This window comes from Phragmites australis, chromosome 15 (assembly GCF_958298935.1).
Source record: "Phragmites australis chromosome 15, lpPhrAust1.1, whole genome shotgun sequence".
NCBI classification, from domain to species: domain Eukaryota; kingdom Viridiplantae; phylum Streptophyta; class Magnoliopsida; order Poales; family Poaceae; genus Phragmites; species Phragmites australis.
Window position 1 is genome coordinate 13045259 of NC_084935.1, and position 25835 is coordinate 13071093.

Here is a 25835-nt window from a genome sequence, read left to right on the forward strand (position 1 = left end):
ATTGAACATATACACAAGCCTCTGAGTTTTGTACTACTAGGGTTAGTTATACTCCAATGAACAATCAGAAAAAAAAAATCTTAAATTATATCGTTCAAAAATGAAGTCGAGCAATATGACCACAGCTCCTTCATTTTGGTATTTATATTGTATTTGCTATGCGTAAATGGACTAGCATGTACTGGTTAAGCCTGGATATTCTTATCTCGTTCTCGATGTACCTGCAAGGAAAACTCAGTCAGAACAAGCATTGGTCCTCTGCTATTTGAATCACCAGTGAGCAACATTATTTTTTTAAAATATAACTTGATCTATTAAGAAATTGGTGATGACTTACAAGATTTCCATGACAAATTCTCCTTGAGTATCCAAGGGAAACTGTACACCACCAACTTGAACAGCTCCTTCATTCATGGACACGCTGAAGGTATTGCTATTCCCTTTTTTGCTACAAATGCAATGCAAAGTGCTAAGTTGGCATTGAAAACGGAGTGCGAAAATTAAAAGCACACTTCGGTACATATGGTCTTATTGCAAAATGTTCATTTTCCCTCCCTGTATGTGTGCAGATTATTCTACATGTTAGCATTTACTAAGTGCAGCAAACCAGTGTTTCTTTTGGTATGGAAGAGAAATTTACTTTAGCAGTATAGATCACACATACTGAAGCAATGAAGTAAAGACTTCTGTTTTTTGTTTCGCTAAGATGGTCTTGTACAGCTACAAACTATCCTAGACAGGAAATGCACATAAACATTATTTCAAGCAGGCTCTACAGACTTACCATATGTTGCCTCTTGCATCGAGGCTGACGCCTGGCAACAGACTGACTGAATTCTTCAATTGTCCATCTTCTATTATAATCTAAGTGAAAATTTCATTTTACAGTTAGTCATGTGAGGTGTCAAGTGCAAACAAACACATTAGAGTAACACATTATCTCTTTGTCACTTTGCAAAGCTTGACTTGGCTCTGAAACTAACCTGAAAGTCCTTGAGACCGGCAGATGCAATAGATGACCTTCGGTCTGCACAAAAAAGGATAGAGATCAGGATTCCTATATTCATGCAAATAAGTGACGTAAGAGTCCAGTTGAGTAAGTATCCAAGATACCAAGTCCTATGTACTCATTCATCAGGAACATCTATTGCTTGTTTAGAATGTCTAACAGCTCATGTACTTTCGCAATCCAGAAAAAAAAAATCCAACTGGTTCGATGCTGACAAAGAATCCTGTCCCACAGAGAGAGACTTGTCGCAGTCTGAAACTCTTTCAACTTTTACTTCCTTTTTTTTTCTTTTGACAAGAACAGTAGGGAGACCACTACCGCAAAAAAATATTCATAAAGTGACATAGAAAACTTCAAATATAAGATAATAATGCAAAATTAAAATATTTTACTTATATAGGTTCAAACCTTGTCAGGTGTTTGAATTGAAAATATGAAGATATTTATGCCGACAATAATCTAACTATGTATCAAAGATAGCTATAAATACCAGGGGCGGATCCATGTGGAGGCAAGGGGTGCACAAGACACCGAATAGCTTTCGTTTCTAGAGATCTATTATGTACATTAGGCTCATATGGCATCTCCTGTCTGAATAAATAGGACACCCGGACGGATTGAACATGCATAGTCATATATATGGGACACCCGATTATTTTGATTCTAGATCCGTCACTGATAAATACGCAGTCTTCTTTTCAAGCACATATGTAAAGGTCAACCTGTGAGCACCACAATAGTTGCCATTCTCCCACTAGCATGTTCAGATCAACTTCGGCCCCATTTTTGCTTGAAGTAAAAAATCATCTATGACCTGTCTAGCAAACAAGCATATTGTACAGATAGCTTTCACCATTTAGTGCGACAACGGATAATGCAAGCTATAATGACACACTTCCTTTACTCCAGACCCTGCACATATAGCTGACAGCAAAGTTTGTCTTGGGTCTGCACTTTTATGTAGAAAAAATGTGGTTCCCTGCACTATAGATTGTTTTGAAAAGATGACGAAATACAAGCGGGTCTAAAGAAAGCCAGAGATTTCTACATAGAAGGGATATAAGGGTTATGAACTTGCTTCACTGTAGACTTGCACTCAATCAAGAGATCAGTCACACAAATCGAAACCTTAAACTCATGGCCACATTGCAATTATGAAAACTCATCTGTTATCAAGGAAGTTAAATAAAATCAGGATCGTGCAAATGTACCTTGTTTCCCCTTGAAATACGTATGTTCCCAGTGTGAGATAAGTACGTATCAAACCAACCCTTTGCTTCGTCTCTAAGAAGCCTAAATGGCACGGGGTATGGAACTTTAAATGGCAGAAACTTGTAGGTGAATGCTGCTCGGTCAAAACGGAAAAGAATGCGCGTTCCATTTTCAATAGTAGCTTCTGCCTGATTTTTTTTCTCCATAAAATACCTCATTGTGAAGTCATGTAGAAGTGTTGTAAAGCACTATAAAGTAGCAGTTAGCAGTAGCATAGATTTGCAGATTGCAAGAAGCATGTATCTGACTCGAATTAAAATCAGCACTGTTCCTAGTTCATTCTAGTTTAGGGAGTACAAGGCTTCTCTTTTTTTAGAGAAACCGTAGAGGAAAACCCTACTGTAGTATAAATTATATTAGAAACAGAAGAAAGAAAGAGAAAAAGAGACAGGACTGTACAAAGGGAGAGGAAGAAAAAGAAAAGACTAGGAGAGCGAGGAGAGCCCAGGGGTCTCAAGGACAAATACAACCTAAAGGATTGAACAGACATCTCATTTACAAAGGACACTTTTCAGTTAGAAAAAGAAACAGCCGATTTTCTAAAAATAACATCATTTCTTGCTTTCCATATAGTCCAAGCTGTGATAATGAAGATCTCCATGAAGAACGGATAAAGGAAGTCTCTCTTGGCGTTGAGCAACATATGGAAAAAGTGAAGCTGTTTGTCCCAAGCCAAGTTGACATAAGTCCAGCACCCAGGGACAAAAGGGCACTCAAGGAAGAGATGGAAGATTGTTTCTTCCACTCTACCATTGCAGAACACATAGTTGTAGTTATTTCCCTCAATTTTAAGTATTTTCCTTTTCATAGGTTTCTAATATTCAGTCTGTCCATGAATAGGAGCCAGCTGAAGACTTTCAGTTTTCTACTGCATTTGGATTTCTAGCGAAAATCCTATTCCGCGGGCTCACGCTAGCAGCCCAAGTCGCGCGTCCGAGCGAGACGGCCCATAGGAGCCCACTAGTGGCCCGATACAAACTTTTTCTTGTTAACTTTTTTCTCAAAAGTTTCAAGCTAAAGTTTTTCTCAAAAGTTTTGACATAATTTTTTAGAAAAGTTTCCAAAAATAGAAAGATATGGAGGGACAAAAGTTTCCAAAAAAAGAAAGGAGGAGGGTTGTAGGAAGGGGGCGCGAGTTGGGCTGCTCGCGTGCTTGAATTAGTAGTGTCCGATTTCCAGATCCAACTAAAAGGAGCAGGGGTTTAATCCCCTTGAAGATCAAATTATAGAACTTGTTTGTTGTGTAATCTTCAGAGCCCTAGATATATTGCTAAATATCTGTATTGTTGTTGTTACTTTGTATAGAATTCATGATTGAAATAAGAGTTGTGAACTCTTGAAAAGCTTGCTCTGAGATATTATGACAATAGATTGGTATAACACTCAGTGGAACTTCAACAGTGTCTCTAGCGACAGAGTAATTTGGACGTTACCGCCAATTCCGCTTAGTCTTGAACAGAATCATTGTAAGAATGGGGATAAGTCAATGAAGCTTATGTCTTTGGCTCTAATGCTAGCTATGTACTATTGTCTTTTAGTATGCTGCTAAGAAGGTAGTGTGCTCACTTCTATTAAATCCTAGAAGATTAGAAGACACTAAAAAAATGATGCAGTAAAAGTGCATTTCTATTCTTAATAATTTATTGCTTAGTTGGGATGATTTTTTCCTTTGGCATAGGAAACAACTTATTGCATCAATTCGGTTTTCACTTGCCAAAGCTTATTGGTGAATAGCAAGTCTCTAAGAAGACTGATCATAATGTATTCTATCTCCATATTTCCTTATGGAAGAAATTCAACCTTTTTGTTTTTTGTAAAAACTCACACATTCGTGTGTGTTGGTGTAAGAAAATATCTTCCAAGAACAAGTACGGCGAGTGCCTCCTCTAGAGAGGGGACTCAAGCTTGGAGAGGAAGTAGAGAGGAAAGAATATTGATGTGTTTATCACCAAGAGATTGGCCCCTGGTCTAATAGCCATGAGTCTATATTCATAGTGACATTCAGGGTGTAAGTATACAAATAGGCCCTTACAGAGATAGCGATGCAAGTTACCGCCATGCTATAGGGACTTAGAGCTAGTTGAATTACACAGACTGGGTTCAGGTAGAATACATTTACCCCTAACTAGAAGATATTATCTACTATAGCAAATACAGTGGTGTAGGTAACCCCAGAGGGTGTGATACTCGGCTAGTCGTCAATTGCGGCACACGCCGCATGGTCCCAAATGTCAGGATGGCCACCACTTGTACTGGCATTAAATACCTATCGCTTCCTTGCATGCAGAGGATGACTCGTGGCCCCCCTCTAGCTGATTTTCCTCTAAGGCTTGATGGCCCACCGCCCGGATTTTGGAGAGCTTGCCCAGGCTCTGGAGGACTAGAGCTCTGGGAGGCTAGGGCTCTGGAGAGCTCCGGAGCCTGGAGACCCAAGATGTCTTCGTGGACCCGAGATTCACAGGCATAGGCTGACAAGATCAAGGGCATCAGGGTCCTTAAAGATGGCCCCCAATAATCCCTTCTAGAGACCAGCAACTTCCCCTATCTTGAGAGGCAGTGGCCGGAGGGGTTCACAGTCTTCGGAAGCTAGACCTCCGGCTGGGGATCCAGAGCACAAGGGCTCCAGAGGAGCTCTAGATGGTGGCCCTTTAGTAATGTCTACAGGCTGGGGTATTTCCCCCCAACAGTACACCCTCATCTGTTGGCCCCGAGGTATGAATGGATGAGCGGATGCAGAAGAAACTAGCTCCAGTCCAACATCATAGTTAGTATATCCTACTATAGCTTCTCACCGTTGAGGAGCCTCTCTGTGGTGACCGTGAGCGACGATGGTGAAGCTTGATGGCAACAGCGTAATCTAGAGGAAACTGCGTGGTTGACAGGTATTAAAGGTGGGAGTCCATAACCCCCTCAGTGGTTTACCGCGACGAGGCCTAACGAAGTCAATGCGCTCCAGGGCCTATGCGGAGTAAGCCCTTCAGCTCCCTTGATGGTGAGTCCTTTGGCCGCTTGCACTATCATGGTGGAGGTTGCGTGTGGCAATGAGGTATTCTCCTCATTTTTTTGGCCCGGGTAATGGATGATGTGTGGTAATGGCAGTGCGTCTGATAGGGCAATGCATAGGTTCGCCTAGGGTCATGTGCCCACGACCCTCGCATGTGTTGAAAGAGGTTTGAGCCATAAATGCAATAAGACATGTGCACAAGAAACCAAGGAGCCTCCACAAGACATCGCCGTGTGGGCGCAGATCGACCCGGGCGTGGCCACGGATCCCCCTAGGGGAGTAATTGGGAGTGCCACAAAATGATGCCTGTGACGACTCTGTTTTCCTCCCCTGGTGTGCGCAAGCAATTGGGCCAGATAAAAAAGATGAGGGTTCAATTAGTTGATCCTTCACCGTTGTGTAAGGGAGCACCTTTTCTTGGCTTGAGTATGGCGTCCTCTTTCTCCTGTCGAAGATGACAATGGTTTCGACTGGCTCATCACTTCTGACGCCAGCCCCGGTTCTGCCAGATGTGGTGCCTCTGAGGTTGAGCGGTCCCGTAGGCATGCTCACAAGGTTGGAGCTGGTGGCCATCATGCTTCCATCCTTGCAGAGGGAGCCGCCTCTCATCAGTTTGCCCCGATCTGTAGTCCGATCGGCCGCTCCAGTTGAGATTATTGATATCTCTGATGATGAAGGGGAGGTCCACTGGAATCTCTAGGAGAAGGAGATCGATGAAGAGGAGAAGGAAAAAGCGGAGAAGGAGGCATCTCAAGCGGGGAAGGAAAAGGCCAAGGAGGAGGGAAAGAAGGCCACGGAGGAGCTCTGTTCATCCTCGTCCTCTGACGGCTTGGGCGCTAACTACTGCATCAGCTCCCACAACGATAGGGCACATATGAAGTGCATACACCACTATATTCACCACTGCTCGAGCTTGTGGTTTCCTTCATAGTCACCTTGTATTCTTTCTCTCAGGGTTTGTTTCTTTGCTTGTCGCCGGTTTGTCAGTGCTTTCTTTGTAAGCATCTTTTGGATGTACAAGTTATTAAGAAGATAACTAAATCCTTGGACCCGCTCAATGTTTTTCCTTTGATCGAAGTGTATGGTAATCCTCCGAACGTGTAGACTTTTGTGTTTTTGTGTGCACCTAAGCCTCCATGCTTCACCTTTCGTGACCCCCCCGGAGGCGAAGCCGATAATTAAGGTCGAGGGAGGCAATTTGCGACCCCTTCAGCCCTGACTGCTGCTAGGTTCCAGCATGGTATGAACATTTTTCTGTCTGATGCTGGTACAGACTCCTTTCCCAAATTTGTTTTGGATTTCTAACTCAAAGTAATTCATTTGGGGCCGGGCGGCAGTTGCGGCCCAAGAAGGTAGTCTGTGGCCCCTTAGCCGCAGCGAGGGAGGTAGTCCATGACCCCCTCTTCCCTTAACCGCAGCGAGCCTCCAGAGGTAGGGCCATCCAAAGCTCGACGACGGCTGTCGGAGGTGGCACCGATGGCTAGGCCGGGGGAGGCAGTCTGTGACCCCCTTCGGCCCTTAACCGTGGTGAGGCTCCAAAGGTAGAGCCATCTGGAGCCCGATAGTGGTTATCGGAGGTGACGCTAATGGCTAGGCCGAGGGAGGCACTCCGCGACCTCCTCGGCCCTTAACCGTGGTGAGGCTCCTGAGGCCGAGCCATCTGGAGCCCGGTAGCGGCTGCTAGAGATGAGGCCGATTGCTAGCCTGAGGGAGGTAGTCCGCGACCCCCTCGGCCTTTAACCGCAGTGAGTCTCTGGAGGCAGGGCCATCAAGAGCCCGATGATAGCTGCCAGAGGTGGTGTCGATGGCTAGGCCGGAGGAGACAGTTTGAGACCTCCTTCGCCCTAAACCGCAATGAATCTCTGGAGGCAGGGCCATTCGGATCCCGATGGCGGTTGCTAGAGGTGAAGCTGATGGCTAGGCCGAGGGAGGCACTCCATGACCCCCTAGGCCGAGGGAGGTACTCAGTCCAGAAGGTTATAAAGCTTCAGCAATTCTCAGCATTATGGTCGCGCCCGACTTTGTGCAGGATGCACCAGTACCCTCCCTGTGGTACTGAAGCATGTGATCGGTGTTGAAGGCGTTGGCAGGATCTACCCGTACTAGAGCATGTGGTCTGTAACACACTAATTTTTAACTTTTCCTAATAGTAAAGAATTTTTGTTAGAAGTGTTGTGCTAGCTCTTGAAAACCCTAGAGAGAAAAACATTAATTTATAAAGCAAATAATTAAGTAGGAATTGTTTGTCGCATTCATGTTGGAATAGATGCATTAGGGTTTGATTGTGTGGAAAGTCCCTTTTGAAAAACCCCGAGCGCGATATTTGGAATTTAAAAGAAAATCAAATGAAGAAACAAAGAAAAGGGGGAAATTGGAAAATGCTTTTAAAGGAAAATCTTCCTCACTCTCTCTGGGCCGAAATCTTCTTTCCGGGCCTTTTCCCTTCCTCCCCGCCCGGGCCGGCCTGCTTCTTTTCCGCCTCCCCGCTTGGGCCGGCCGAAGGCTGTAGCCCATCAACGCCGGGGCTTATTACTCCAAGTGGCGCCTGGCCGTTTTCCATTTTCACCTGAACAGCGCCGTCTTCCTTCTCCCGCCGGCGCCGGACTCCGCTCGATAGGATCAAAATCGACGCCGATTCGCCGAACCTTCCGCAACCGAATCCCAACTGACTCGGACTTATCCGCAGCCGCACACCCTCCTATATAAACACCCGAGCACCCTCGGTTTTTCCATCTAAAACGTGCGCAAAGTCTAGCCCGCCGCCGCCATAGCCGAGCCACCAGAGCTTCGTCGCCGCTGTTCCGACGCCCGGTTGCCGTAGCCAAGCCGCGCTTGAGCATCTCCGTCGTCCACCACGTCCGCTGCAGCTTTCTTCATCGAGTTTTGGCCGCCGGAACACCCTCCCCGACATCGCCCGAGGCCCGCCGACGTCTACCCCGCCGCCGCACGCCACCCGAGCCGCGCCGTCATCGGTATGTGACTAAAACGGAACCCTCGTGCTCTCCTCTCTCTCTTTCGCCGCTTGCCGTCGTCCCCCGTAGCCGGCGACGAGGTCTGCCACTTCTCCGACGAGTAGCACCGCCACGCCGAACGGTCCGCCACCGTCTCCTCTAGCGCCGGTCGGCCGAAGCCCCCCCTCGCCTGGTAGCCGTTGGATCTGTTCTGGACGGTTCGGATTAGATCCCGAATACCCCTTCGGCCACCCCATCCTGAGCCGCCACGTGTCACCACTTAAACCCAGTCAGCACCACGTCAGCCTGCCACCTCAGCAACCATACCGACGTGTCATCCCAGTCATCATGCCACGTCAACCGCAGCAGCCCAGTCAGCTAAATCAGCCTTTTTTAGTACAAAAGTAATTCCAAGAACTCCAGAAATTGGTACTTTTGCAATAAAGCCCTGAACTCTTCTGAAATTAGTTAAAAGCCCCTGTCTTTTTGCAGTTTAGTCCCTAATTGTTTTCCATAATTACAAATAGGTCCCTCTATTTTTGCAAAAAGGCCCCTGTCCTTTCTGTTTAATTCAAATTAGGTCCCTTTTCTTTTTCAGATTAACCCTAAAACTTGTTTCTAGCATAACTTTCTCGTTCTAGCTCCGATTTAGACGATTTTTGCGCTCACACGCTTGCAGCAACATGTACTATCTTGTAGTACCTTTTTCATAGATGTTAGTTACTGTGTGGTGTACTGTTCTTAGTTGGTTTGTTGTTTGCTTTTCCGGTACGTGTTGAAAGCAGACGAAGAGCAGTTCGAGAACCTTCAGGACCAAGTTTTTGAAGAGTCTGAGCAGCAAGTTGGGAGAGGCAAGTGTCCTTGAATATTTTGATCCCAGTTTGTTTAAAATGCGTTCTTTTCAAATATGCATGCTGTTAATCCTGAATCCTATGTATGTATAGTACCTTGTTCCATATAATTCCTTGTCGCCATGTTGATAGTAGAGGATATGATGGGTAGTCATGCTTAGCTTCGCACAAAAGGGATTGAAGGGTTAAACATGATTAACTAATCAATGCATTTATGGGTTGGGAACATTAATGATGGCAATAGCAACATGGAATCTTAGGCCTTGAGCAAAGTTGGGTCAGTAATGATGAAGTTATGATGTTGGTTTAGTCTTTGCTCAAGTAACCTAAGTAAGGACCGGTTCGTGGAGCGACAACACAAGAAATATCGTACCAACCACGAAACCTAGTATGGGACAGGCCTAGCCTATTAATTAGTGGATTCCAGTTTTGTGCATGTCAAACGGAAGGGTGGTTGTGTGGGGACGGCAAAGGCCAGAAACATTTGGTTAGTGGTATGAGATGTGTGGTGGAAGGGAAGGGTGAGAACTTCCTGGAGCTACGGGGCGCAAAAGGGGGCTTCTGGGTGGTGTGATGCCACTTTGACGGCGGTGAAACTTTGTAACGGCTTTGTAGTGACTTTCCGGGTGACACACCACTGGAGTGTGTTAAGTGTTTCGCGGACACGGCAACAAGGAAAATCACGACTTGTGGGGAAAGCTGGACAACCTCTGCAGAGTGTAAAAACTGTTATAACAGTCGTGCTCACGGTTATGAGAGACTTGGATCCTCACATGATTAGCCAAGAGGGTTGGGTCGTTTTGGTCTGTGGGAAGCCTGACGTGGGAACTCGGGTGGAGGGAAACACTGTGGAGATGGTTCTAGGAGCTGGAGGTTTAATGATGATGAACCTAGTTAAGTAGGTTGCTTTCATAAAACTTCATAGTACAGTTGGTTTTTATGCAAAATTATAATTGTTATGGCATGTTCCTTGTTTAAGCTTGCATAGCATTTTATTTCCCACACTTGCGGAGTACTAGTTGTACTCACACTTGTTGTTTTACCCCAAATGATGTTCAAGCGCTGCTCAGACAATGAAGGAGATCCAGATTACTTCGAGGATGAAGAGGAAGACTGCTAGGCTGGCGTTTCCCCCGGTCAAATGCCTGTGAAAGTTGGAGTTTCACGGAGTTTCGCTGTGTGCTTTTTATTAAAGACTTTTGGTCTCATTATTTATTATAGTTAAAGCGTTGTAATAATGACACTGGATGTGATACACTGATGAAGTCGCTGCATGTATGAAACTTGATCCTGGCATACATGTGGTTTACATCTGATTTTGCCCCTTTTTAAAACCGAGTGTGACAGAAGTGGTATCAGAGCCGTGTTGACCGTAGGTCGCAAGCCTAGTTAGAATGGACGAGTTTCTAAGGACTATTTTGCTAAAGCCAACTAATTTTGAAAAACTCTGCTCCGTCTTATTTCATACCTTCCTTGCTGATCCTATTTAAAACCATGCTTCTAACTCTCCTTATTTTTTTAAAAAAATGATTGTAGATGGCCCGAACACGTAAGACAGCGCGAAAGAGTACCAACGGCCGCCTTCCTGCTCGACCCTTGACCCCGACTCGTGCCATGGCCTGGGCAAGACCACAGCCACCCCGAGTTCAACGATGGAGCCGTGTCTACCACTCTGACGGACGTCGTGCCGGATGGATTCCCGCCAAGCTTTGGGAGATACTTCATTATTTGGGATCCGAGAAGGCACCAGAATATGCCGGAGTGAAGACGGAGTACGCCGATGCCCCTCCTGAGTGGAAAGTCGGAGTGGTGATCTACAGTTCGCTACCAGAGCATGGAGCCTATGAGGTGACGAGCATCCATTACGCCATCTCACCAAGAGCTACCTTCGAGGCTGGAATACGTGACGCCGCGCGCCAAGCCCTGCTAGTCCTCTGCCACCGCCACAGCGACGACCTGATCTTCACGCAATTCAGCCATTACCCTCAGCGCGTCAGCGGCTTCACCGACATCACCGCTACACCCGTCATCGCGGAGGGAACCACCAGGCTGGGAGAACAAACAGCACTGGCCTTGGAGCTGAGTCAGGAGTTGGATCGAACCACCGAGGAGCTGCAGTACGTCAGAGGCAAGTTAGCTCAAGCTCAGAGTGAGCTACGCAACAAGAAGCGTCACCACCCGGACTGTTGGGAATCTTCTGCGTCTGACTCTGGATCTGAGGAAGAGACTCCCTATTCCCCGCACCGTCTCCAGGCACAGCGTCGTCCAGCTCCAGCCCCTTGAGGTTTCGGCATAAGTAGTAGTTGTTTAGGAGGCTGCCCCTTAGTGGTTATGAGTCATTAGCAAATCGTGTGTTAGAGAGTAGGTTGATCTGGTGGTGTGATATGTAATGATTTGGATTTTTGTTTGAGTGAGTGATGTTTTGTGAAGTTTCTCTTCACGAATGCATCCTTATAATTAATATAATAGTTATATTGGGGGCCTATCTTTGTTTTCCTTCTGTTGTTCTTCATAAATTCCTTGTTTCCTCATCTACCTACCCTGATCTCAGATGGTGAACCTACGGAACCGCGCCAACGCTAATGGCAATATTTCTGACGGGCAAGACAATGATAATCCTTCCCCACCGCCACAACCATCCCTCGAGCAACTTTTGGCGGTGCAAATGCAGATTCTGCAAGGAGTGGCTCGAACCATGACCCAAATGAAGCAAAATCCACTCGTCACCGCACCAGCACCATCACATCAATCCCGTGACAAGCTCGGAGAATTTCAAAGGACTAAACCGCCTACCTTTTCTCATGCGGTTGAACCTATGGACGCTGATGATTGGCTCAAGGTCATTGAAAAGAAACTCTCAGTCGCCCAGTGCAACGCCAGGGAGAAGGTTCTGTTCGCTTCACACCAACTGATGGGACCTGCTGCGGACTGGTGGGATGCCTATGTCGCTGCTCATGAAGAACCTGACAACATCAACTGGCAGGAGTTCAAGAATGTTTTTCGAGCTCATCATGTACCCCAAGGAGCTATCAAAATTAAGAGAAAGGAATTCCTGTCGCTCAAGCAAGGAGGAATGACCGTGAGAGAATGTCACTAGGTTCACCCAGTTGTTCCGGTATGCACCAGAGGATGTAGATACCAATGAGAAAAAGCAAGATTGTTTCCTGGAAGGACTAAATGATGGACTGCAGTATTCTCTGGCTTCTCGGGATTTCAAGAATTTTCAGTCCCTGGTAGATCGTGCTCTTATTCTGGAACATAAGAGAAACAATATTGAGCGCAAGCGCAAGATGGATCGCCCGGGTCAGTCAGGCAGTAATGCTAGGCCCCGTTATGACACCCCTCAGTCTGGATCTATAAATCGTACCGGTCAGTAGTACAATCAACCCAGGGCCCAGTCAACAAATCAGAACTCATCCAGGAATGCTGGACAGAACCCGCGCTCCAATTTTCAACCTCCCCGCAATTCAAGTCAGATCCCTCAAAGGAACAACAACACTGGTAACAATCCTCAAGCCTCCACTAAAGGAAAACCCTGTTTCAATTGCGGAGTAGAGGGACATTTTGCATATCAATGCCCTCATAAGTGTCCGGATCATATACCCACCCAAGGTGCAAACCAGCAAAACCGCAATGGGAATCAACCCCAGAACCAAGCAAAGCAGAATATGGCAAGGGGCCGTGTGAATCACGTGGCAGTGGAAGAAGCTCAGGATGCCTCGGATGTGGTGATCGGTATGTTTCTCATCAACTCCAACCCCGCTACCGTACTTTTTGATTCTGGAGCATCGCATTCTTTCATATCAACCAAGTATGTAGCAAGCCACAATTTACCTATATCTCTTATGAGGAATAGAATGGTTGTTAGCTCTCCGGGTGGAGAAATAAAAGCAAGGCATGTATGCCCGAACCTTAGTATTGAGATAAGGGGGGTAGATTTCCCGGCAAACCTTATCGTTTTGGAATCCGAAGGAATAGACATCATACTAGGGATAGATTGGTTAACCAAGTTCAATAGGGTTATTGACTGTGCAAGAAGAGCTGTTCGTCTGTCTGCGAGAGGAGGAAAAGAAGTGGAATACGTTGCAAAAGGTTCCCCAAGGGACAAAGGAACGGTTAATCAAGCTGATGGAACACCAATGGAGAGCATTCTAGTTGTTCGTGATTATCCGGATGTTTTTCCAGAAGAATTACCAGGTATGCCACCTGACCGTGACATCGAGTTTGTTATAGAACTAGTACCGGGTACAGCTCCTATATCTAAGAGGCCGTATAGAATGGCTGCTAATTAGCTAGCAGAACTTAAGGAGCAACTGCAAGAGTTGTTAGATAAGGGTTATATCCGACCTAGTTCGTAACCCCTTGGGTGCTGTGAGTTCCTCGCTACGCCATTGTTGGAGGGCCTGTATACTGGCTAGGGCCTCAACGCCAGCCCGATCTAGGACCACCGCCAGGTTGATAGTGGCTGGAGTGTCATCATTCCATCTAGTGGCGGAACTCATCGGTGTACATAGCTTGCACGGTTGTGGTTGTTCTGTGGACCCTCGCAGAGGTGTGGCCGGGGAGTCAGCCACTTGTTCTACGGCCTTGGTGGTCTTTGTTTTGGGTGGTATCCTACCTCTCTTTGTACTTCTATGTTTGAGTCCCTACGAACGACGCGCTGTTGGTGAAAGAAAATATCTTCCACGAACAAGTGCGGTGAGAGCCTCCTCTAGAGAGGGGACTCGAGCTTAGAGAGGAAGTGGAGAGGAAGAAATACCGATGTGTTTATCACCAAGAGATTGGGCCTTGGCCTGATAGCTATGGGTCTATATTTATAGTGTCACTCGAGGTGTAAGTGTACAAATAGGCCCTTACAGAGATAGCGATGCAAGTTACCACCATACTACAGGGACTTAAGGCTAGTCAAATTACACAACCTGGGTTCAGGCAGAAAATATTTACCCCTAACTAGAAGATATTATCTACTATGGCAAGTACAGTGGTGTAGGTGATCCCAGAGGGTGCGATACTCGGTCGGTCATCAATCACAGCACGACGCCGCACGGTCTCGAATGTCAGGATGGCCACCACTTGTACCAGCATTATATACCGATCACTTCCTTGCATGTGGAGGACGGCTCGTGACCCCCCTCTGGCTGATTTTCCTTTAAGGCTTAATGGCCCACTCCCGGACTTCGGAGAGCTTGCCTAGGCTCTGGAGGACTGGGGCTCTGGGAGGCTGGGGCTCTGGAGAGCTCTGGAGTCCAAAGACCTAAGAGGCCTTCGAGGACCCAAGATTCAGAAGCATAGGCTAACAGGTCTAAGGGCATCAGGGGTCCTTAAAGATGGCTCCTAACAATCCCTTCTGGAGACCAGCAACTTCCCGTGTCTTGAATTGTGAAGATAAAATGGAATCACGCTGCTGTAATCAAGTGAACTATGAAGATAGGACAAAACTATGAACTCTAAAGAACCGAAAAGGAGTTAGTGTTTGGGTGCCCAGAACTACCTCCTCTCATTCTCTCTGTGATTGATTTGATTATTTCGTTGATCGATTCTAGCATGACGAGGTTCGCGACATCTGATATTAGAGCCTCTCACCCACATCTTCACCAGAGCATCATCGTGGAGGATCCGTACACATGGCCGTGATATTAGTCGCACCAGCAACAGCGAGCTCAAGCCATGGAGGATCAGTTCATGACGTTTCTCAAAGCCTATCAGGAGGATCACCTTCAACAACGTCAAGACAATCATTTGATGCAAGAACACATAGAGGCATTGAAGAGATCATTCGAGGACTGGCATCCAGGACTTGAGTCACGTGTGGTGGACTTGCATCAAGTTGTCGGTACTCTACATCATCAAGTCAAACGAATTGAGAAGTAGTCTGCCATCTCCAAAAAGCCACCTGGATTGGAGTTGGGAGCACATGCATCTGAGGTGCATCCCGTGCAAACTTGCCATGGTGAGGTGCATGATCGTCGAGGAGCGGCGTATGGGGCTGGCAACACCTCTACATCCACCCCAGTCACATGTGCGCCATTTGGTTTTTCCATGCCATTTGCTATTCACGATCAATTCCCCTGAGTCAATTCTCATATCATCACTCTATCATAAGTTAGCAACAATTTTAAGCTCGATTTCCCTTGTTTTGATGGCGAGAACTTGCAATTTTGGAGGAAGAGATGCGAGGACTACTTTGAGGTGTATGCGGTGCTGTTGGATATATGGATTCGGGTGGCCTCGTACCACTTCACTAGCAACACTGAGTTGTGGTTGCAAGCTCAAAAACCATTAGGAAGTTGGGAAGAATTATGTCACAAGTTGTGCAATCACTTCGAGAGGGAGCAGTACCAAGAGCAGATTAGGCAATTGCTCAACATGCGGCAAAGCGGCTCGATAGAGGATTACATGGCCAAATTCGAGCTGATCATGCATTCAATCCTAGCTCATAATCCTGCATTTGATTCGGTGTTCTTCATTACTAGGTTCATAGATAGGCTCCGAGATGATATCCGATCTATGATAATTTTGCATGCCCGCAAGACCTGTATATTGTGTACACGCTTGCATCCCTGCAGGAACGAGTGGATGTTCCCTCGTGACCGCAGAGTGGCTTAAGAGAAAGTACCACAAGTGTTTGGGGAAATGCTCAGTTGACTCCCATGTTGGTGCCACTAACGTGAGGGACTGGAGATGAGGTAGCTAGTGATCGAAGGGGCATTGAAAGCGCTCGGGCTCCTGATTGTCGATCGATCGAAGACAAGCTGTCCACTCTGCTCGCCTACCATCGAGCACATGGATTGTGCTTCAAATGCGGGGATAATTGGAATGCACAACATCATTGTGCTTATACGGTACAACTCCATGTGGTTGAAGAACTACTAAAGATGTTGCAAGATGGTGATGATAATGAATTGGTCCATCAAGGGGAAAATTCGGAGGAAGACAATCTCATGTCAATATCAAAGGTGGCTGCTTCAGGAACTGAAGCGCACTGTTCGATTGCTTGGAATGGTAGATGATCAAGAGGTGCTCATCCTGGTGGATTCTGGGAGCTCACATAGTTTCATCAAGTCAACTATTGCAGACAAATTCAGTAGGAAGCTCACTTCAATTCTAGATATGAGGGTCAAGATAGCTGATGGGGATACATGCATTGCAGTGAAATTTTGCCTCAGTGTGAGTGGTGGGTACAAGGGAAATCATTCAGTTTAGATCTGTGAGTTCTTCCATTGGGATGCTACGACATCATTCTAGGGATGGATTGGTTAGAATCCCACATTCTGATTGTTTATCAATGGGATAGAAGAAAATGTTGTTCCAATACAAGGGGAGAATGGTGTCATTACAAGGAATAGTACCCTAATTGGACATTTGCAAGTCACTATCAGCCTTTCAGCTATAATAACTACTGAAGAGTAATTCAGTGGAACACATACCTCCAGCAGTATACCTCCAGCAGTTTTCTTAGCTGAAGAAGATCCGACAATGGAGGTCAACAGTATACCTCTAGTAGTGTATGGTTTAGTGTTTGAATTCATAGATACCTTTGAAGAGCCTAAGGGATTGCCACCTCATAGAACATGGAATCGTCATATTCCATTGTTGCTAGGGGCCAAGCCAGTAAGTATTCGGCTCTACCGGTACACACCTAAATAGAAGGCAAAAATAGAAAGCAGGTCACGAAAATTCTTTAGAGTGGCTTGATCAAACTAAGCACAAGTCCTTTCTCCTCACTGGTTCTATTAGTCAAGAAGAAGGAAGGAACCTAGCAATTATGTAACGATTTCCATCATCTGAACGCCATCATAATGAAAAACAAGTACATGTTACCTATAATTGATGAGCTATTGGATGAATTATTTAGAGTAGCCTGGTTCTCAAAGCTTGATTTTCATGTGGGGTACCATCAATTCAGGTTGTGTGACGAAGATGAGGCTAAAACAGCTTTTCAAACCCATAACAGCTTTTCAAACCCATAGCACCAGCAATGTTCCAGAATGCAATGAATGAGATCTTAGGGGAAATGCTCAGGAAGGGAGTACTAGTTTTTGTCGATGAATTCTCATATAGAGTCGCACCTTGGAAGAACATATGATATTATTAGAAAAGGTATTCAAGATCCTGAGAGAGCAAGGTTTGAAAGTGAAGCTAACAATGTGTTCTTTCACACAGCAACCCATCTCCTATTTGGGACACACAATATCTAAAGATGGGGTTACTCCAGGTGATAAGATCGGTGCAATACAAAGCTGGCTAGTTCCCTCTTCAGTCAAAGAACTTCACAGGTTCTTGGGCCTTGCTAGGTACTCTAGGAAATTCGTGAAGTATTTTGGTTTAATCGGTAAACCACTCACTGACTTACTCAAGAAACACGTGATCTTTGTGTGGACACCACTGGAAGACCATGCATTTCAGAAGTTAAAACACTGGCTATCAAATACACCAATATTGATGCTTCCTAATTTCTTCAAACGCTTTGTTGTCGAGATTGTCAATCCAGTTGGTATATAATTATTATAGGCATATCTCCCTTCTAAATTGTATTGTGCTCCATAGTATCAAAAGCCTTCTCAAAGTCATGTTTCAGGATCACTATCTCTCGTTTAGAATGATAACATAGATGCAAATATTCATAAGCCCATCGTAGACAATCCTGAATGGTTTTACCTCTTATGAACTCATATTGGTTTTTATGAATAAGAGAAAGAATCACTGATTGCAGTCTATCGGCCAACAATTTAGTAATGAGTTTTAACACTGTGTTTAACAAGGAAATAGGCCTGAAATCATTAACTCCAACTGGATTGTTAACTTTTGGAATAAGGGTGATGAAAGAGTTATTGATGGCCTGCAGACTTAAAGTTCCATTGTAGAAGTCACCACACATGTGATAGAAATCTTCTTCGATGATATGCCAGCACCTTTTAAGGAACAATCCATTGAAACCATCAGGCCTAGGTGACTTGTCAATTGGCAGTCTTTTTACAACATTATCTATTTCTTCTTTGGTGAAAGGTTCAGAGAGACCACCAAGGTTGTCATGTGTCTGTATCAAATCATCTTGGTCAAAGAGCATTTTATGCATGTCAGTATGACCCATTCTTCCCTTGTAAGTATCCAATAATGCTGCAGCTTTCTCATTATGATATGTTACCATTCTTCCATCGGGAGCTTGAAGACTAGTGATAGTATTCAATCTATACCTTTCAGTAGCAGCTGCATGAAAGAATTTTGTATTCTCATCCCCAAACTTAACCCATCTCACTGTGTACATTTGTCTCCAATATTCGTTCTTGTATCTGAGCAGCTTCAGAATATGACCCTTGAGGATAGTTCTAAAATTCCTTTCCTGAGTGAATAGAATTCTCTGCTCTTCCAATTTATCCAGCACTTCTAGAACCTCGTTACATTCCTTGATTAGCTTATTCAGTTTGGAAATGGATTTACTCCATCTCCTAAGGACCCTTCTTAAAATTTTGAATTTAGCAGAAATTCTAACAGCATTGTTTCCTACTCTCACCTCTGTTCTCCAAGCTGCTTCAACAATATCATAGAAATCAGGGTGCTCTATCCAATAGTTCTCAAAATGGAAGATTTGAGATTTTGGGCTTTTGGTTCCTATTTGAACCATGCAAGGAACATGATCTGAAACAGGTTTAACAAGAGGGATGAGAAGGGTATTAGGGAAATCCAAAGTCCAATTTGTTGAAGTGAAGCACCAATCTAGCTGTTCAAGGAGGGGTTCTTCTTGCATATTGCTCCATGTGAACCTTCTGCCTTTAAGAGGGATATCCAACAAACCAAGGTTGCTAATAACTTCATTAAAGATAAGGATATCATTGATGTTCCCACCTGTTCTATTTCGGTCTTCTGTTGATCTATAGAAATTGAAATCCCCCACAATCAGCCAATTTTCTAAGTCCTTAATCTCAAGATCATGCAGCCACTGAACAAAATGATCACGCTCTTCCCCCTGACATGGACCATATACTGTGGTAAGAGTCCAAATTTCTGCATTATGATTTGAGGTAAATCTGATCGTGATAGCAAAACTTGAAATATGTATCACATGCCCTAAAAAAATTGTCCCATTCCATCCAACTAGGATACCCCCAGAGGCACCAGCAGAGGGAGCAAAAGCAAACTTGTTGAAGCATTTAGGGGCAATTTTCTTTATGAAAGAACTGTCAATGAATTCCTTTTTGGTTTCTTGAATGCAGAAAACTGCACAAGAGCTTTCATCAATTTTTGCCCGAATAGCTTTACATTTGTCTTCAGCATTCAAACCTCTTATATTCCAATTTAAAATGTTACAATTTATATTTTGAATATCCATATGAAACTGTAAGAAGAATGATGCAACTAATCCTCTGATCATAGAGCTGAAGGGCTAAGCATGGTGAGCGTCTATTATCGAGTAAGAAACAGTAGAACCACTGAGCAAGGTGAACATTCCTGGCACAAACCACACAACTGTCATCAAACTTCTTAATATTTAGATGAATCTGCCTTTTGAGATTATTCAACAATTTACAGCAAATAGAACCACAAAAAACAATCTTGTAGAAGGATCTGCCACAAATTCTCCACTGAGGAATTAAACATCCAGAATAACTGCAGCCACTACTGATCACAATGAACAAAATATGAAATGACTGTGACGAACTAACCCTTGCACCCCCTAAATTCCAAAATAACTTTCTATCCATCACTAACTCTTTGGGAGTCTTGGGAGCTGCCACCCCCTTGCTCCTGGGAAGCTTCACCTCCCATACTTGTAAGCAGCTCCAGCGACACCTCCTTAGGAGGAATGCTGCACTTTTCAACTGCAACTGCCTGAATAATAGCCGGTGAGATCTCAGGGTAAGGCTCCACTAAGCTATCAAGGTCAGTTAAACTAGGGAATTTAACTGGACCAAGAAAAACATAAGAAATGGAGAAATTGCCAATAGAGTTGTTAATGGATTGAAGACTCTTGAATAGGCGCCCACTTCTTGACCTTTTGCTTGTAACTGCAGTGCCAACTGCTTGCTTCTTCCCATTATTCTTCTGTTCCAGTCTTTTGCTTCTTCTGAGATTATCATCACTTAGTGGTGTTGAAATCATCATTCTCTTTCCCTTTTGATTAAGCCTTGTTACATCTTTTGTGATATTTTGGTTATGTTCAACATTGACCTCATTTTCTGGGCTGGTTGCAGGATGGACCGACTTGTCAACTATATTCACAACAGAATTTGCTCTTTGCTCAAAGATATTATGGACCTCCTCGGTACTTTCTTCATTCCTGGAATTAGTTTTCAATTTTCTTCTTCTGACACATGTTTTTGTGATTACTTTAGCCTTGTGATTCTATTGTGTCTTCTTCCTCCTCGCATAAGTTTTCTTGATAACCATGTTGGATTTAAAGGAGTATTTCTCCCAGACATGCGTTGAACTAGGCACCTGTGCATTAGTGGGAGTCTCATTGATCTCCTCAATGTGGATAGAAGGGAGAAGATGGCTAACTCTTGGGAAACCTGCCTACTGACTTTGCATCTGCTACCATTTGAGCATTGGCATGATGAGCTGCTACTGTTTATCAGTGAGAGAGGGTTGGATGTTAAGCTGAAGAGTAAAATTCATGTAAGAGGGAGCTGCATTGTTCTGTTTCCACCAGGCTGATTGGACTTCAGGAAAAACAGTCCCAAGCAATCTTTTTAAAGCATTTGTCATGAATGGATGAATCCAACCAGGTTGCTGCCCCTTGATTTTAGAGTTGATAAAAGGTAGATCACTTTGCAGCTGTTGATCCTGTAGGTTCAGTTCATGAGCAAGGCCTTGCTGAAGAATCTGATTGGCTAAAGAAGATGAGCTAGTTCCTGCAGAGCTAGTGTTAGAAGAAGCAGAATGCTCATCTTGATGAAAACGTTGGATTGGAGCAGGATCAACATTTGGCTGAAGCCATGTTGACCATCCCTGATTATGAGCTGCCTGTTGAGCTACCAAGTCCCAAGTTGGGTCACCTTGCACCTATTGCATTTGCAAATTGACCATTCCTTCCACCTGTTCAGGTTCACCGTGAGCAAAGTTTGCCATGTTCACTTCAATCTCCTCCTCCAGGCCAGCAGAAGAAGCATCACCGTGAGCAGTGGGGGAAAAGGAAGAATCAAGCGCTGGAGAGAGCTGGGGGTTTGTTCTGTCAAGACTAACTTCAGCTCCACTAGTGATGAGAAGAGTGGCACTCTGGGACGAGGGTGGGGAGATCAACGGTTGAGGTTTGTGCTGTACTCTTACGACGCCATCTCAATTGTTGGTTAGCTTGTCTTCTGAAACATGACTTGGCTATGTGACCATAATAGAAGCAGCTCTTGCACCTAATTTTGCTTTTGCACTCTCTGACAAAGTGTCCCGGACACAGGCATTTGATGCAAACCCTCCCGGGTATACTCTCATCTGGTGAAACAACTTGTGCAGATCCGTGATCAGGATGAATATCACCACAGACATCCTGGTTCAAAACCAAATCCTTTGCTTGGATACCACCCCAATGAGAAAAAGGCACCGGGTCTTGGGAACAGGATAAGGCCACAGGCCTTGCAAGCAAAGCTTTTGCCGAGCCATGGGACCAATGAGAGCAAGCAATATCCTGACAGCCATTGGAATCAGAAGGGGAAAAACTCTTGAGCAGAGGAAACACCAAGCGCGAGCTGACCAGGTTAGAACCAACGGAAGGGCAAGGACCATGGGAAGGAATGTTCAAGCTTGGATCAAAATGACAGATGAAGCTGCCGATCTTAACTGCTTGCTGATGAAGCACAGGAATGGATTTCTTTATTGGAGAGGATTGAACAATTCTAGCAGCAAAGGAGACCTTCCTTTGCTTAGGTTTTTTCTTGTAAGAGACAGTTGTCCATTGCTTTTCTTCTTCATCATTCCAGATTCTCTTATCAAGCTACCAATTTGATCCACCATCCCTCTATAAATGAAAGTACACATCGAAATGTTTGGCAATCACTCCATAAAGTAATTTGTCAGATCTGGTGTAACACTAGTAAGAATGATTGAAAAACCACATACAAACCCATAAAGTTGAAAAATGTAACTTAAAAGATTTTTAGCGTGAGTTTAGTAACTTGGATTAGTAAAACGTATGTACAACATTGATTTTTAGATGTAACACTATGTCTTTTAAAATTTTCAAGCAAATTAGAAAAGTAAATCTTCAATAAAAACTTTGGAGATCATTTTAGTATTACTTTCTCTCCTGCATGACTAGTGATGGAGGGTGAGTGGTATTTCCCTAGCTAGTGGTGGAGGGTGAGTACTATTCGAACTAATCCGAACCTGTGGACCCTAAAATAGATGGCCTCTATTTTGTTTGGGTTCATCGTAAAAGTTCTCTAGAACCAAAAAGCAATTAAAGCTAGTTGAACGTCCATAGGACTGCTGCAAATAATAAAACATGTTAGTATGTTACGTGCACTGAGCTTGAGCCACTCTCGCGCCCTCCGTTTAAGATTGAAGTGTACCTGCATGTGCCCGCTAAATGTTGTCCGTGTTGAAACCCCGGAAAGCCATAGTGATATCATGTCCAAACGTTCCTTATCCTTTCCCAGCCGGCATCGTGTCCTCCTCTACGGCCCAGCATAAGAAATATCCTCCTACCTAGTAATCATCTGACCGAATCAACTCGGTCACCCCAGGAACTCTCCACTGCTATTCATATCGAATGATGATGTCGACTCCCACTCTCCCTGCTAAGCCGCTGTTTCACTCTCATCTCCCTGCAAAACGAGGCGAGTGAGCACCTGATACTCTACTGTGTTGCTGAACCAATACCTTAAGGTGTCTCAATTGCCGTAAATTTCTGAGTATGTATGCTGCCATGTTTTCTTGACTATATTTTCAGGATTGCTGAGGTTCAGAAAGGATCAGAGACGTGCATTTACATCGAGGACGAGGATTAAGATGCTTAAGCAGCAGGATCCGGGAGCCCCGAATGGCGCTGATGGATCCGGCATACCACTCTACCTTGGGATAGACTTTGGAACTTCAGGAGCCAGATATGCTCTTATTGACAAGCAAGGGGCTATCCATGCCGAAGGAAAAAGAGCTTATGCACCTGTAAGAGTTTGGTTTCCTCTTACTCTTGCTACGTGTACATAGTAAATGCTATTTAAGTTTGCGACTTTTTTTCCAGATTTATGGTAAGATTGTGTATCAGTTTTGGTCATCCCATCCCTGACTGGCTGATTATATTGTTTGATTGTCCAATAATCTGGGGCGTGATTTATTTGAGTCATATTTAGCCCGGGCAATCAGTTATTATTTTGGACTATGTGGAGCGTTCACTGAAACAAATCCTAGCAATGCCAATATTTACACCATGTTTTTGTCAGTCAAGCACTCAAGCTTTATTATTTACTATCTTGATCTTTGTACCCTGTACACTTAGCTCCTATTTTTTCAGTTTCCATTCCTGATGAGCCTACACATCCTTTGATTGGAGTTGCTAGGCAGGTCGGCGACGCCACAGACAGGGCAAGCTCCTGGAGAGAAGCTCTCTTCCACCTTCTCAGTGACATCCCACCCGTTCACCGGCCATCCATCTCCTCCATCTCCATAGACGGGACCTCGGCAACCACGCTCATCGTCGACAGGTTTGCGGTTCAGAAATCCTCACGTCTTTAAATCGTCTCACTCATCGGCCAAGTAAACGTGTAACGCCGATGGATCGGTGCAAGCAGGAAGAACGGAGAGCTCGTCGCCGGCCCATTCCTCTACAACGAGAGCTTCCCGGGCGCGCTGCCCGCCGTCGAGTCGATCGCCCCCACGAATCACACGGTGTGTTCCGGCTCGTCCACCCTGTGCAAGCTCGTGTCATGGTGGAGCTCGGAGGGCTCGAGTGGCGGCGCCGATTCGGCGGTGCTGATGCACCAGTCGGACTGGCTCCTCTGGCTTTTGCATGGCCAGTATGGCGTTTCTGATTACAACAACACTCTCAAGGTGATTCTATTGTCACCATGCTCTAGCTAGCTAGAGTGCCTAGAGAGATAGTAGAGAAACACAATGGCTTACTCAAGAGTGCGAGGACATTGGTAGTCGAGGATTTACGTTGTCGTCGTTGTGTTGCAGGTAGGCTATGATCCAGAGATCGACTCCTATCCTAGCTGGTTGATGTCACAACCGTACTCACACATGTTGCCTTCTGTCAGAGCACCTGGAGCTCCCATTGCTACAGTCAAAGAAGATGTGCGCTCGCAATACGGTAACCACTCACTTCGTTTCCTTCACATCTTTTCTTCCTTTTTAATAGGTTCCACATTGTTTCAAATTAAATGCTTTACAAACATGTAAAGGTTAATTTGACTGCCAGGATTTTCCAAAAACTGTGTTGTCTGTACTGGAACTACAGACAGCATAGCTGCTTTTCTTGCAGCCCGCACCACTGGACCAGGAAGAGCTGTGAGTACTTCTGCACAAGCCACCCTAGAGTACTCAACCTTAGTAATTTTTCTTGTGTGATTCTCTACCTTATTGTTGTTTCTTTTTCTCGATCTGGTCAGGTGACATCACTGGGCTCAACTCTGGCGATCAAGCTTGTTAGCAAAATTCGCGTCGATGACGCGAGGTTCGGCGTGTACAGCCATCGCCTGGACGATACATGGCTCGTCGGCGGTGCGTCGAATACTGGGGGAGCCGTCCTCCGTCAGCTTTTCACCGATGACCAGCTTGTTGCACTAAGCAAGAACGTTGACCCATCAGTTCCATCCCCTCTTGACTATTATCCCCTGACTAAGAAAGGAGAAAGATTTCCGGTCTCCGACCCCAACATGATGCCGAGGTTGATCACATTGCGTACACTCACCCTTCATTACCATTCCGTTTTCATCAAGAAATGAGGATCAGGAACCATGCATCTTCTTTTGTTAAAATGAATCAACCATGCATCTGAAACTCGTTGGTAGCTCTCATCTTCAGACCATGTATTCGGCGTGATTTCACTTTTAGTTTCTGTCTCTGAAGGTTGCAGCCGCGCCCCGAGAGCGACGCGGAGTATCTGCACGGGATACTGGAATCGATTGCGCGAATTGAGGTCGTCGAATGCGAATCCGAATCAAACTACATTTCTTCGGGCGGGTAAGGCTTTGAAGCATATATACTAACCGACCAAATGGTTCGTGATTTATGGCGACCAGGCCAAGGGGTACAATCTGCTGAAGGAGCTCGGCGCGACGGCGGTGGAGGAAGTGCTCACGGCGGGAGGAGGAGCGCAGAATGAAAAGTGGACAGCGATTCGGGGTAGGGTGCTCGGCGTGCCCGTCCGGAAGGCAGAACAGACCGAGGCCGCATATGGAGCTGCATTGCTTGCGCTCAAGGGCACAAGTAGCTAGTACGCGCTAATGACAGATTCGGAGACTTCGCTCATGTTTGATAGACCTCCGGCTCTATGATCATACAGAATTTAAAGTTTATATAATAAAATAAAATAGTTGAAATATTTATTTTTAATATAAAATAAAAATAAAATGTTTCAACCAATGATCTCTAATCCTTCGTAGCTCCAGCTTCGAGAATTTTTAAGCTATAATAACTAGCTCTAAAAATTCTTTTAGCTAGAGCTATACCAATAGGCTCAAATTTATTCCCCGCGGAGAGCAGATGGATCTGCTTCGAAATTCTTGCCGATAACTGCATAATTACATAAAGGATCATCTCTGCCCTCTTTTCAATGCCGGTTTAGAAATAACCGGCAATGATAAAATATCAATGTCGAT

The 25835-nt window shown here is 45.0% G+C and overlaps 1 protein-coding gene and 1 pseudogene across 2 annotated transcripts; one reads left to right on the forward strand and one right to left on the reverse strand.

Annotated features, from left to right (window-relative positions):
* Positions 1-142: 142 nt before the first annotated feature.
* LOC133892141 (probable plastid-lipid-associated protein 12, chloroplastic) lies at positions 143-2439 on the reverse strand (annotated as a pseudogene).
* A 20161-nt stretch (positions 2440-22600) lies between these two features.
* LOC133893151 (D-ribulose kinase) lies at positions 22601-25558 on the forward strand. 2 transcript variants are annotated; one of them, XM_062334122.1, is made up of 9 exons: positions 22601-22853; positions 22967-23181; positions 23578-23717; positions 23805-24063; positions 24193-24325; positions 24434-24522; positions 24624-24901; positions 25084-25153; positions 25257-25558. In XM_062334122.1, exons 1-9 carry the CDS (start codon positions 22787-22789, stop codon positions 25449-25451), a joined length of 1446 nt encoding a protein of 481 aa, XP_062190106.1. In that variant the 5' UTR covers positions 22601-22786; the 3' UTR covers positions 25452-25558. The 2 variants fall into 2 exon arrangements, with proteins under 2 accessions (XP_062190106.1, XP_062190107.1); XM_062334123.1 differs by lacking the exon at positions 22601-22853 and having other exon boundaries at positions 23040-23181; positions 23574-23717.
* The last annotated feature ends 277 nt before the right edge of the window (positions 25559-25835 follow it).